This window comes from Leptopilina heterotoma, unplaced genomic scaffold, assembly GCF_015476425.1.
Source record: "Leptopilina heterotoma isolate Lh14 unplaced genomic scaffold, ASM1547642v1 Lhet_15, whole genome shotgun sequence".
Classification (NCBI taxonomy): domain Eukaryota; kingdom Metazoa; phylum Arthropoda; class Insecta; order Hymenoptera; family Figitidae; genus Leptopilina; species Leptopilina heterotoma.
Genome location: NW_025110867.1, coordinates 413,551 through 428,811, shown reverse-complemented (window position 1 = coordinate 428,811; position 15,261 = coordinate 413,551). Strand labels below are relative to the sequence as shown.

The 15,261-nt window shown below is 32.2% G+C and overlaps 1 protein-coding gene across 3 annotated transcripts in view; it reads left to right on the top strand.

Moving 5' to 3' along the window:
• The window catches only part of LOC122498534 (protein grainyhead), a 136,410-nt gene that overhangs the window by 14,112 nt on the left and 107,037 nt on the right, over window positions 1-15,261 (top strand). For all 3 annotated transcript variants that reach the window (XR_006301239.1, XM_043606305.1, XM_043606306.1), the window contains exon 3: window positions 3,146-3,852. Coding sequence is in view for 2 of the 3 variants with exons in the window: in XM_043606305.1 (XP_043462240.1) it covers window positions 3,146-3,852 (707 nt within the window). In the remaining variant the exon portion in view is untranslated. The remainder of the gene's footprint in view (window positions 1-3,145; window positions 3,853-15,261) is intronic.

Sequence of the window (15,261 nt, the reverse complement as noted above, 5' to 3'; positions counted from 1 at the left end):
GCTCCACATAGTACACAGCATACTTAATCTTAATGGAAGTTTCGTTTCTGAGTCATGGACATCCCTGGGCTCATGTGCACATAAATTTTAAAATTGATAATTAATTTTCAAAATTGCAAATTATTTTTAAATTATGCAAGGCATAATACATAACCTTAAAATCTAAATCTTAAAAATATAAGCTTTAAAATGTTTAAATTCCTGAAAGTTTTGTGATTTTGCAAGGCGTCTTCATAATATAACCTTAAAATTAAAACGTTTCCACTGTTTTTCGAGGCCTATGTCAAGTGAATAGGCAGAGGGTTAAACTAAAGATCGTAGTAGAAACATAACCCCAAAGATTAGTTTTTAACATCAAGGCCATATTTTTTGAACTTCAAGACCTTTTTGTCTCAAACTTTTAAAAGTTTGGGTTCATTATTCGAGGTTGGGATAAATTATTTTGGTATGGAGTCAAAAGTTCCAATTCCGAAGGGCCCAAATTATTATTTTCCCAAATTAAATTTTTTCCAAAATATTATTTTTCCAAAGACCATTTTTACCAAAGTATTTTTTTTCCAATCGTCGTTTTTTACAAACATTGTTTTTTGAAATATTTTTCAAATTTCAAAGTACAACTTCACGTCAGGAAACTTTCAGTTGTTATTTAATTATCGTTGTTATTTTCATAAATTGTCCTTCGACGTGTGCTCATTCCAAAATCATGTTGTGAAATTAAAAATTGTATTCAAATTAAAAATAGTAATCAGTGAAATTGTATTAAATTGTAAAGTATATGAAACACTTTATTTAAATTAGAAAATAGTGAACAGTAAAATTATATTTTTGATTAATTATGGCAGAAATATTACAAGTCGGAAAAAAAAATTATTTACATATCGAAGGATTTCTATATTGCAAGCATTCGGATGGAAAGTTATATAAAATATATTTAATTGTTTTAAAAATAAAAAAAAATAAATATAACTAATATTACTAAAATTAACTAACATTATAGGTTACTTATGTTCGCGGTAATCGCCGAAGACAGGATTTTTAATATCGTTCTAAATTTTCAAGATTGTGTGGATAATAATGACATTCTCGGATATCTTAGGGCCATCGGCTACAATTTACATTTTTAAACTTATTTTTTCAAACAAACACTTTTTATTTTGGAAATTTTATACTTTGGTAAATTTATATTTTGGAACTTTTGTACTTTGGAAAAATAAATTTTGGATATTTTCATTTTGGAACTTTTTTCTTGGAACTTTTCGATTGGAACTTCCGTTTTGGAACTTTTGTACCCCAATCATTATTTTTACCCTTAAAATTAAGGCTGTTTTACAATATCTTAATTTCAGTTAAAAAAGTTTTAAAATAACTTTGTAAAACAACCTTAATTTTAAAGGGCCATCCAGAGATATTACGATTTTTCATAAAAATCCAAATTTTCATGCAAAAGTTAAGTATTTCACTCACGCGAGCATTATATACGCGCATTTATGTAAGAGAAAAAAAATCATTATTACCGTTGTTTACCACAATTTTGCAGACGCGTATACACAAAACCGCATCAAAATTAAAATAAAAAGTCTATAACGGATATTGACTGTGTCATTACTTATTTTCTTTTTTCCATTCATTACAAATTGTAGACGTGCAAATTATTATTATATCTATGTATATGTATATACTCGCACCACAAGAATAAGTGAATGTTTAAAGTTAGTTGCAAATGAACGCCAATTGAAAACATTCAAATAGTGTCTGGTTTGGGTTTGTATATAGTTAAAACAATATATAAATGATGTATGCGCCGTTTATAGGCTTTCTTTTGCTAATTAACTCTCATTGTAGAAAGACTTTTATTTCTTACTATTTGCATCTCGTAGTGTCTAGAATTCTGGACTAAATTTTTTTATCAAATTTTTTTATATTATGTTAGTGTTATAGTTTGTTAATTTTATAGCAAACGTTGCTAAGGTAGCGGAGACCATAGCAACTATAAGGTATAGTAATTGCTACTATACAGCAAACCGTTGTTATGGTAATCGTTACCTTAGCAACTGTAGTCATAGTAACCGTTACCATATATAGCAACCGTTGCTATATGGTAACCGATACCCTATAATTTTATAACCAAGCTAAGTTACTTTCATTTCTGTTAATAAAATATTCTCCCAAAATTAAGTTTCAAGGCAAATTATCCACTAAAATGGAAAATTTAACATTCAATAACGAAAGAATCGCACATTAAAAAACTTTTTCTCGTTACCCTCTTTTCATAAATACGCAAAATCGAAATTTTATTACATAATACCACCTACTGTATTTTCATTTCCACTTGATTCGAATTTATAATAAATAATAAGGAATAATAATCGTTTCGAGTACATATATATATTTTTAGCACAAGTCCACAATATTCATAATGAGGTATTAAATTTTGTGACTCTGGGAAAAATTATGGCTCATCTTGTATATATATATATATATATATATATATATATATATATATATTAGGTGCTTGTGTGAGTGTGCGTGTGTCATTTTATGTACCAATCGTGCCAGTTTCTCGAAATCGTAGATTTCAAAGATTTTTTTTTTATTTATCTTGTCAATAAAATATATCAAAGTCTCTCGAGATCATTTTTACGCAATTTTATGCTTATTAAATGAAAAAAATATTTTATATTTTACATTCACGTGTAGAAAGTCTTTGAAAAAGACTTTTGCTTATTATTGATCGGTTGATCTTCAAAAGGTAATTTTTTTAAGTACTCTAGCAATGCTAATGAATTATCATGAAACATTCATATCTGCGGAATTATTAATTTTATTATTGTCGAGATTCCGAGAGTGGAGGTTTAGTTTGATTATTATACTTTCATTTATTCAGGTCTTGTGTTTTATTATTATGTTTATTATTATATTTATTACTATAAATATGGTCCGGTTAAAAATTTACTAGAATGACAAGCAGGGTTGGGTTGCTTTAAGTAACTTTTTATTGTAAAATACTTATTTTTGATGTTCTGGAACATTTGAAGAATATGTCTTTTGTAAAGGAATTAAGAATTTTTGACAATTAGATTGTTTTTTAATTATAAGGATTGCTAATTATTAGGGGGTTTTACATTCTCATTTTTCTTAAAAACAGGAGGTCCCAGTGTCTCCGGCGTCATCATTGAGCAATCAAAATCAAAATGACAGTGAGCACACGTTACTGGCGACGATGCAACCGGTTAATGTTCTCGATCTCCATGAACCACCGGGACATCCACTTCATTTAAAATATCATCATCATCATCACAATCATCATCGACATCACCATCATCATCAGCATCATCATTCGCATATTCAGCAAGACGACGATCATTCCCGTGGTCCTGACGATCAGGACGATCGAGTAACACCCGAATCGGCTGGTAACAATTCAAATTTGGCAGTTGGCGAACACAAAATGATTGACCTCATCTACAATGATGGACAAAAAACAATCATGTACACACATGACAAGGAGATTATTTACGAGAACGAGGCTGATAGGGTACAAGTCGTAGAATATCCACCACCGCCACCCTCACCACCATCGCCATCACCGCCGCCAAGAGGTGGCCTAGTGCCCGTCAATTGTGTCACACCAAGAACAACATCAACTCTTCATTTACACTATCCTCAATTGCAATTACAACACGATGACGATTTACCAAGAGGCGTTTCAACAGTGTCCAATGTCTCGAATTGCACCGCTGGAACAACAACAACCACCGTTTTGGTACTATCCGAACTTGTTGCCGCCGATCCTACTGCAAGTGCTGCCGCCGCACAACAATTGACACTCACAGCTGCATCTCTTCGTGCTGGGTAAGTTTTTATATTTTTTGTAAATTTTCTAAAAAATTAAGAATCAAAATTTTTTTTTCTTTCGATGGGAGATAAATACTTCTATTTTCTCTCATTGTAACCATCAGTGAAAGATCTTGCAATTCACGTTAAATCGTTTAACGCCAGAGGGAATTCTGGTCTCGGTCATACCTCGTAAAAGCCCGCCGGTTATTATCGTCGTTGTCGTCGTCGTCTCGCTCGCTTGCCACTCATACAACACTTAAACAAGAAATCAACCTTCCCCCTCTCACTCTCTCACCCCTTACCCAATTCATACGCGATTCTTGACATTTTTCTTCTCTCATTTTCCACTTTGTGACCTTTGCCGACGCGCACTTGACTTATACCTCACTACTAATCGACCTCGATAACGTACTATGAAAAAAATTATAAAAAACGAAATTCTTAACCGAGAAAACAGGAATAATCCATAAGGGTCATTGGCACGGACATGCTCATGCTCTCCCGAATCTAACATTTTATTTAAAATTTTCTAAATACTTTTCCATACTTTAATCTTTTAAATACTTTTTTAACCCTTTACTCTCACCTGTCTAGACTTACCCCCCACTCTAACGGTTTTAAATATGATTCGCATAGTCCCCAACAGACTACAGGTTTGTTGTTTTTTGTCGAGCATTTAATTATTTTTTTCTTCATTTAAATTGTGTCTTCTCGTTTCCTACAAAAACATTTGTACTCTAAACCTTTCAATGTAAGAGGGTTCGTTTTTAAATACACATAAATGATAAAAAAGTAACAACTAGGGGAGGGGGGAAAGAAAGGGGTGGGATAATTATGCAAAAATTGTCGAATACAACATACGAGATACATTTGTGTTTGTGTGTTCAATATCTTCACGAAACGATTAACAATTATTACACTAACACAAATATGTGAGGCGTGTTCAGGGTGCGTGTAATAGCGAAAGCGGCGCGCGGAGTAAGTCACGTTGCACGATAGAATTTATTATTGCGCTGCATTCATACTTATATAGTTGCATGCGTATACATGGGTAACCAACTTACGAACGATATATATCTATATAAATATTGCAAACCAATAACCATTAACTACTCAGCGCGCCACCTTGCTCTTTGCAATAAATAAAAATCAACGGCAATTAATCCGCCATAATATATGCACACCAGGACCTTGAAGCATCGAAAACAACTGCATATGTTATACATACACTGCATACACACAAACGTATAATATACATACAAACTCATATAGAGAAATTTATACATATGCACAAATATTATACTTATATACGAATTTATACATTTGCAGAAATATATATTTATGCACAAATATATAAATATATGTTTGCACAACTATATAAGTACAAATATAGACACAATACTACTACTATGTACTACTTCTACTACTGTTAATTCTACTACTAATACTACTACTACTACTAATACTACTACTTCTACTCTACTACTATATATACAAATATAAACATAAACACAAGAGAATCCTTAAACGAATCACGCACATGAATAGAAATCCATGCACAGGAGGCTTGTGTTTGTGTACATCTACGAATTTATGTTTGTATGTATATTTATGTTAAACATATGTACTCCGTATGTCTCCATTACATGTTGCGGGATAAATGTGTGTATTCATGTATCTTCACATGAATCACTATTATCATTCTTTACATGCAATGAAGGTACACTGGAGATTTAATTATTTTTTTCTTCATTTAAATTGTCTTTTCTAGTTTCCTACAAAAACATTTATACTCTACCTTTCAATGTAACTTAAACCTTTGCCTACGATGTGTTATGATGGTGACGATAAATTCACCATCTCTGCAGAGGTGATACTTGTTTAAATATTGTCTTTTCTAGTTTTCAACAAAAAACACTTTCCTCTCTTTCAATGTAATTTAACCATCTGCCTACGATGCGTTATGATGGTGTGACGATAAATTCACCGCACCACTGCTCAAAGGTTACATTGTTTCAATATTGTCTTTTCTGGTTTTCAACAGAAATCACCTATTCTTCCTTCTTGGTCTGATCGCACTCTTCTTTAGCATCTGAAAAACAAAAGTTATTTTAGAAAGTGGATCAATAAAAACTTAACAGTATGAGTTGAGATAGTGACGATAAATTCTTGATTGGCTCTCGCTCTTCTTCAGCATCTGAAACAAAAAATTATTTTAGAAAATATATCCCGAATTAAAAACTTGGTATGAATCAGTTATGATAGTGATGGAAAATTCATCATGAAGATGTTATACTCGTTGCAGTATTGTCTATTCTTCCTCTTCTTTCCCTATTCTTCCTCCTTTAACGGATTTCGCTCCTCTTCAGCATCTAAAAAACAAAAATTATTTTAGAAAATGTATCAAGAATCAAAAACTTGAGTCCCATAAGTACATGAGTTTTAATAATAAAAAATGAGTACCTGATTAATTTTCATCCATCACCGACAGCTAGTTCACTAGTTCTCGATTCGGAAATCGCTCCTCTTTTTCTGCTTCTTTTGTTTTTGCCCAAAAAAAGTAAAAAACGAATCGAGCAATGTCGCCACTGCCGCCGCCGTGCCGACGTTCAAGAATATGTTGGGAGAAAGGAAGAAACGGTTAAGCAAGAAGTGCGATCTTCAAAAATTCGCCTTCCCTTTCACTTCGCCGACCACCGATACAGATGTATGTAATTCTACTGGGTGGCCAGAAAATATCACCTCACAAATTCCAGGGATATTTCAGTAGTAATTGACTGTCATCGAACAAAACGGCATCTATCACTGAGTATCCATCTGCAATTAGAGAGTGAGAGAGAAAAAAAAAATTAGTTACAATCAAGTATAACGTTAGAAACAAGAATAAATACAAAATGATTTACTATAGAATGAAAAGAAAGAAGAGTTGAAAATACAATTTTCGTAAAAATATTTTTATTTTGAATCACTGAGTAGATACCAATGACGATGAGGCGGTCCAGTGCTCAAGGTTCTCCCCAACGGAGTATAGATAATCCGGTCTGTATATTAATCTCTTAAAGTGAAAAAAATGTATATAGGATACATAATAATATATATTTATTATATATTATTTGTATGTATATGTTGGTATAAATATATGTATATATATATATATATATATATATATATATATATATATATATATATATATATATATATATATACTTATATTATATATACATTTAAGCCCGCTCTGACAAAGACATTTCAGTTTGTCTTTATTTCTGTTTAACAAGTAGCAATTAATCGAACATTTAAATGAAATTTATAAATAGAATTTGAAAGAAACATCATATTTGGAAAATGATTGTAAATTGCCGAAAAAAAGTAAAACTGTGCCAATCCTGTAATTATGACCTTGGTATAAAAAAGTTCGTACAATTTAATAACATATGACTCACTCTGTCTCTCTCTTTCTCGGTTCTTCATTTAGGGGGCATTCGTGATTGCAATGCACAAGTCTGCACCCTTTTCGTGATTCCTCTTCTTGAGTGGTGTATAATTTCGGCGCAAGAACTTCAAGTGCACAGCTCTGATACCTTTATATTAATACGCACAAATACATGTGTACACGCATATAATATGATAGAATATAATAAAAATAGGGACTTACATTTATAATTATAATAAATATACGTATATATATTTTATAATACATACTATATTTATATAATTATATATATTATATAAAATATTTATAAAACACAGTAAATTAAAATTAATATAATTATAATTATCCTTTAGAAAAAAAGGCATGAGTGAGAAATCTCGAATTTAAATCAAAAATAATCGAATGTACTCTCGCAGTTATAGCAATGAAAATGAAACATAGAAGGGCACACTCACATTTCCAAATCTAAAGAAATATAGTACTTTAAAAACTTACACATAGCTAGAAGATGGAGCTACAGTCGCTCTTTTTAAGATCATTATGAAGTGACAATTTTTATTTTAATCAACTTAACTTTAAAAAAATTAAATAAAAATTTAGGTAATTTTAAATGAGTCACAATAAACAATTTAAAATTAAATAAAAGGAACAATTTAAATAGAAAAAAAGAAGAAAGCAAAGAAGTCGACCGCGAAGCGGTCGACGAAGCGCTAGTAAATATAAATAACGCAAACATAACTTTAATAACCTCTAAATTTGAATTAGTAAAAATGTTTACAAATTTAAATTAGTGACTGACTGACTTTTTGTTTTTGATATAGTAAATTTGACTAATAGACAGTAATTTCTACTAATTTATTAGTAAAATGTACTAATTCAAAAGCAAAAAGTCAATTACTAATTCAAATTTAGAGAGTACATACATTATATAAATATAAAAATTATTTTCCTTATTAAAAAACTACTCGGACATTAAAGATTTGATTATTATAATACTTTTGTAAAGAATATATAGAAATAGATCATTTTTATAATAATAGCTTAAACATGAGTAGTGTGTAGTTGCAATATAGTACCTTGTAGTATTACTAGTGGAAATAGTAACAATAACAACAAAAATAAGTCACGCAAGAAACAATACTTACAAACACAAAAATTCACTGGAGGAGCGTCATCATTAAAGGGAGCACTGTCCCAAAGAAGTGGGCGAGCAGGGTGACTCTTGGAGATTCACAAGTCGGACGCAAGATGACCGCACCGACGATGGTCCGTCGCCGTCGTCGACACAAGGGGGGAGAGGGTAAACTCAGACACAAAACTTCAGGGGCTTCACATTCCACATTTCCAGCCAAACTTACACAAGAGACACTTTTTATTCCTTAAAATTTTTATATTTCAATTGTCCCATTTTTTTATAATGACAAATATCCCAAATTCATATAAATATACATTCAAAAGCGCCAGAGTAAGGATAAGTCAGCATACCCAGGGTGTAATAGGAACTTTAATGTGTAGAAAGGATTAAACAATTTAGGGTTTAAAAATAAGTATTTTAAAATAAGTCTGTACTCTAAATAAAAATATATGTCAATTTTGATTATTTTTATAAGAGGATTAGAACGTAGGTAAGAAGTGAAGTTTTTACGTAACTGGACTAGAAAGTAATTATTAATAAAAATTATTACTTGTCTCATTAATTTTATTTGAATTTTAACATGTATTTAAATGTGGTAAAAAATGGATTCTTTATTTTATTTCTTTTTAATAATTGAATGAATATTGAAAGTGAGATAGTAAGATGATATGTGAGTGTGGTGGCAACGTGTATATATGGCAGTCAGGCAAGACAAAATGGCCGCTGTGGTCCAGTCATCTATACACACGCATGGAGAGGAAACGTTGGACCTTAAGTCCGTCTCCTTTTAATTCTCACCGCGAGAGCCTTCTCGGATCTCTCGTGACTTCGATGCCGTCCTCTCCCCACCCCTTTACTTTGATATCAAATCTCCTCTGTCGTCTTTGTCCCCCTCAACAACCCACACCACAATTCTTTTTTTTCGTCTCCTCTCTCTCTCACACACACATACACTCACACATTCGTATTTTTCGTCTTTCTTCAATAGAACATTTTTTTTTTGCTTTCCGATTCTATTCCATTCCTTTTTATGGTTTACCATCACTGGCGAACAATATATACGTTTACGTATTATTTTCATCCGTTGTTTTTTTGCTTGGTAGAAGGGGGAGGGAGGATTATTTTTTTGGTAAAATTTACAAGGTCGTAAAGGTTTATTATTTGATGCACTCAGGTGAAAATTTCATTTTGATTCGAAATATTTATAGTTGAAATTAAAATATTTCTTTATAGAAATATAATTTTAAGGTTATTACTTTTTTTGGTTATTATTATTACTATTTTTAGAAATATAAACCTAAAATTACTATTTTTAGGTTACTATTATTTTTAGGCCCCTGGCCATTTGCGCCACGAGATACATGCGCCATTTTCTTATTTGTTTTGTCAACTACCCAACCCTGCTGTTAGTTTTAAAGCTGAGTCTCCAATAGGTGCCAATGTATGTGCAAGTGCCAGTGCCAATCTCCAATACATTTTAAATGGGTTTGGCACTGGCACTTGCACATGCCATATTGGCACCTATTGGAGACTCAGCTTAAAAAATTTTTACTAACTTCCCAATACCTTGCTGGATGGAATTTTCGGATATTTCAATAAGAAAGGTTGGGCAGTTAAGAAAAAAGTGGCGCATTTGTCAACTTAGCATAGTTACGACCATATTACGACGTTATAGCATGGTTGGGTCGCTAAATTATTACCCTAGAAATGTGTATTTAAGCCCATTACACAAGATTCGTTATTCCTGGAGGCTGATCCAGAATAGCTAAAAATCGTCTCGACTTTCAAGACGATTCGATGCGCGTACATACATTTTTGATTACTGCGCATCGAAATCGAGACGATTTATTTTATTGTGGACTCAACCAGAAGCCTGTCGTTTTCAAAAAAGTTTTTTTCGATCCAACTAACTCATAATGATCTTATTATTTTGAAAAAAATGACTTTCAGAAAGAATTAAATATTTTTCCTAATTCTTTTCAATTTTATTTCCGCACGTAGAATAGTAATTCTTTTATTTTTTTAAAACGACTTTTTAATACTAAATAGTAATTAAGAACATTAATATAAAAAATAAAACTTACTATTTTTTTTATTGCTGGCATCAATGTGCGTGAACTTATTAAAATCTTAATAGCAGTAGTGTAATTAAAGTCAGAGAAATTCCTTCGAGCAATATACAATATGCACATTCATTGGAAACGTATTCATTATATATATTGAGAGAAAAAGAGACTTTGAATGAATGCATAGATATACATATATCGATTATAATATGTAAGAGTGTGTGTGTGTATGAGAGAGAGAAAGAGAAAGAGAGACAATATCTCTTTTCGTTCAACTCGGTAAGAAAATTATAAGTCTCTCGCTGTGCGGTATTTTGAGAGAGAGAAAGAGAGAGAAGGTCCGAGCACACCATACACAGCATCAGACATGAAAAAAAAAGAAAAAAAGTAGCAAAGAGTTGCCGCACGACAACGAAAAATATACATTATACAGTGCGCGAATATGCTACCCGATCATCTCGAGCGCCCGTTAAGTTTACATACGATTAACAATAATTGTATAACCCGCAGGTAAATAAAAACATTTCCGACTACCATGGGGTTTTATAAAAATTATATTTCTAAAAGAATTACAAACGTTTAAATATACGTGAAACATTATTGTTTTCGTTTTAAATGCATATATACGCTAAAATAAAAGCAACGGAGAAAAAAATATGAGGCTGAAAAAGCATTTCAACAACTCTCGAAAATCGCGCCTCTAACAATTCAAAATGCTTTGTAACGATGTAGTGTTTAAATTTTACGATATTCTTCAATCTCTAATGGGATTCTTTTTTTTAAATCGCACAAAAAGTATTGGTTTGAATTTACATATTCATTTTCCTCTTAATAACATTCTTAGGTTATGTTTCTTTTAAAAGTAATTTCTTCTTATTTCTTTTAAAGAATACAGTGATGACTCCACATTTTTTTGTATATTTATAAATTACAATATAGAAGACGATTTCGAAATCGGTTTTATTCTCCTTCTAACCTAAATTTTAAGGTTATGTACGATCTTAACCTGTTTGCTTTTGAGGTTATGTTCACCCCTTGACCTACGAATTGCAACTTTTCCCGACTTGTGAATTAACTTTTTACTTTTAAAATATTATATTATATTATACTACATTATCGGATAATTAATAAGCATAAAAATGTATAAATTACATATAAATGTGAAAGAGCGTTAATAGCCGTTAATTATACAATTTCCTGGTCGCTGAATGATACAGATAGGTCATTTCCTTTTTGTAATAGTCGTCGGGTGTATATTAGTAAACGTTTTCCTGGCTGTGAATCCAAAGAGGATCGAAGATCGATTATCCCTTGACGATCAACAGCAACCGCGCATTAATATACGCATGCAACATTTTTGATCTTGATCACACATACACACACACACACACGAGTTTTGTTAATAATTATAGTAGACTTATTGCGCGCACTAGTGAATATATTTTATCGATGAACGCAATCGAGGACGCCCTTATTCGACAAAGATTTTTATTTTTATATTCGAAATCGATTATAATTTTACATACAAAAAAATTTTTTAATGTATTTAAAAGAGATAATTTTGTTTTAAAGCAGATTTTAAAAAAGTTTGATTAACGTTTAATTTTACAAGGGAACTTTTTAAAAAATATTTCAAAGTCAAAGAAAATATTTAATCACGCTTCAATGATTTTATTTAAAATTGTAAAATTTTTGAGAAAGTAAAAGTATTCGCATATGTCATAGCTTTTGAGCGTTAGGCTGCAGACCCGTGGGTCCGTGGTTCGATTCCCCCTCCTTATGAATTTTTCTTTTTAATTTTATATTCTTTGGGTTAATTTTGTTTATCTTGTTTTATTTTTTTATCTAGTTGTTAATTTCTTCTGGTTTTACGTTTGAAAATAAAGTTTGGAAAAAAAGTTTTTAATAAAGAGTTTTAAAAAAATTCTATTAGTGGAAAAATAAAATTATAAGAAAATTGCGATTTCTACAAGATGGAAGAATTCAAAAGTTATTGGCGGGATGAAAAAAGAAGGTACTATGAAAAAGATCTTTGGAATCCAAGAACGATTCCGAGAGTGCTTGGCAATAAATGTTATAGTCAACGCGATTCGAAAGCATGAGGCGACATAAAATCTTGCATGATTCACTGGGGCCCTAAAATAGAAATGATGTCCGTCGTAATTGTTTAAGATTTCGGCTTTAAATCTCGCGTGAATTGCTGCATCATCAGATATATACATACATACATGCACGTCTGAATCTCATTTCATCTCGATGATATCCTCTCTGAAACCTTTACGATTTTCCTCTCTCTCGCCAATCGCTAACAAAAAGTCTCCCAAGAAATCTTTTATTCCTCGCACTTCACACACATAAACACTTATGCAAAAAAAAATTTTTTTTCTTAAATATTCATCTCAATTTTTCCTCTAAGCTAATTTTTACTCTATATCTGCAGCTTTAAGGAGCTAAAAATAAATAAAAGAAAGAAAACGTACTGAGATTGAAGATAATTTAGAAATATTAAAATTTCCATAATGGTATAATATTCTATAATTATAAAAGTCAAGGGGTAAAGAGCATTTCCAAAGAGATAAATATATAAAAGAAAAAAACAAAAATATAAGTTTTAATGACAAATTAAGTAAGAAACTTGTTTAAAGACCTTTCGATACCGGAAGTAGGGTGTAAATTCCGTGAACGAAAAAAAAATGAAATAAGAAAGAAAAAATGCAAAAAGGATTTGGTAGAGCACACACGAAATGGATTACTTGCTCGCCATTGAATAGATACGGATAATTATCATAACGGGAAATGTCGTGTAAATTGTTGATAACGGCTGTTGTGTAATCGTGTCTTATCTCAGGGGATAATTATCGCTGCCACCTCGCTTATAGTTCGCGGCGCAACTATCTAGTCTAATTTATTTCCCTCCCCATTAACGGTGTGTTATATATATCGCAAACGCTGAGATTGGTCTTCGTGGCGAGAATTAGTAGATTCAATTTAATATAAACGCCAAACGACCGAGCAATGTAATTAAATCGGTTTCTAAATCAAATGTTAATAAAATTGTATAGAGATCTAGGAACATTGAAAGAAGGGGAGAAAAAAATGTTTAAGGGGAAGGGGAAAGAATTAATGAAATATCAGCAGTAGTATTATCGCGACCAATATCCGGATTTTATACTAATAAAATTGACAAATAATAGACCACAAATAATACACTAAAGAAACTATTTAAGAGATTATAATCGAGACGTAAGTAAATATTAGGAACTTTTAATTCGAATTGAAAAATTTTCGATATAATTATTTGTTGACGATATTTATACGGTAATTTTTGCTTAGTACGTACGATATTGTTTTGCAATTTTATCGATATAAGTGAGATTGGAAAATTATTCTAAAGTAATTTAAAATAATTGTATACGATGTACTTGTGGAGAATTTAGAGACCTAATTGACACTTTGGCGTTTTGTTCTTGTCACAATTTTACGATTTATCTTTATTACACTCCTTTGCCTTCAGCGCACTTACCAACCTTAAATTCGTCTATTCGGAATTTTTTTGCATCATTTATTCTGCAAATAGACGAATACGAATTTCTTACTAGGTTCATTTTGAGTTTTCTTCTTTTCACAATTTTACGATTTATCTTTATTAGAATAACCCCTTGCTTGTAGCATATACTCACCAACCAAAATCTTCAATTCGGAAGTTTTCTTTGTAGTTTACATCTTCCTCTGAATGCCGTTTTGGAAATTGTTGATCCAATCTGAAAGAAATTTTTCATTAGAACTTAAAATTATTTATAGTGTAGATTAACTTCCAGCAAGTGGAGTAAATTCTAAACCAAATTAGCGGAATATATACTTACCTATTGGATTTCGTAGACTAGAGTCCTTCCAAAATGTACAGTTAAGATGAATCCTTCGGCCCACCTGAAAAGAAATAAAAAAGTTGTCCATTGAATAAACGGTTTGATTCTGAATTAGAATTTTGTTTGAATGATTATTTTCCAATGTTGAATACGCAGCTACAACTGATACAACTATAAAGAACCTGAAATTCGTGTTTCAAGGTCACCTGACAAAAATCAGCTGATCCACGCTTCTTTTCCCCTCAAGGCCAGTAAACTTGCCTCACTTTTCGGCATTCCTTAAACTGGACCAGGAGGAACGACTTAGAGAGACCCACACATAACACCAGTTTTAGAGGTTTACCAAGAAGTAAAACTGGTAGCCAAATCCCTGATCGGATAAGGAGTGTCTGAGGTCTTTCCGGTCCAGGAGGATTTCTTGACGAGGAAGCTGGTTCCGATGAGAGACTGGTCTCTAACGGTAACGCCTCCGAAGATAACCTCGACCAACGGGGTTGTCACAACAACAACAACAAGTGGCGCCTTGCAACCACTTCTACCGGTGGTTGCTACCAAGAGTGCAAGAGAGAGAGAGAGAGAGAGAAGCAGAAACAGGCGAATCCGGCTAGGTCAGCTTGAGAGGGAACAAGATATATAGAAAGAAAGAGAGAGATAAAACGAGAAAATGAAAGACAGAGAAGGGAGACCTGAAGAACAAGTGCAGACCTGGTCTCGAAGCAGGCGGTGCAGACAGGTTGTCCAGATTCCACGGAAGGTCGTTTGCTTTGCTTTACCGCGGGTCGCGACGCTTGCTGCCGGTTGTGCTGTTGCCGCCGCCGCCGCTGCAAACTTGAAAGTCGCCACTTGGTCCATACTTAGACTTGCTTCGTTCCAAGTCACACGTACACAGACCCTAGACCATCAAATCGCGTGCACCAACTCTAT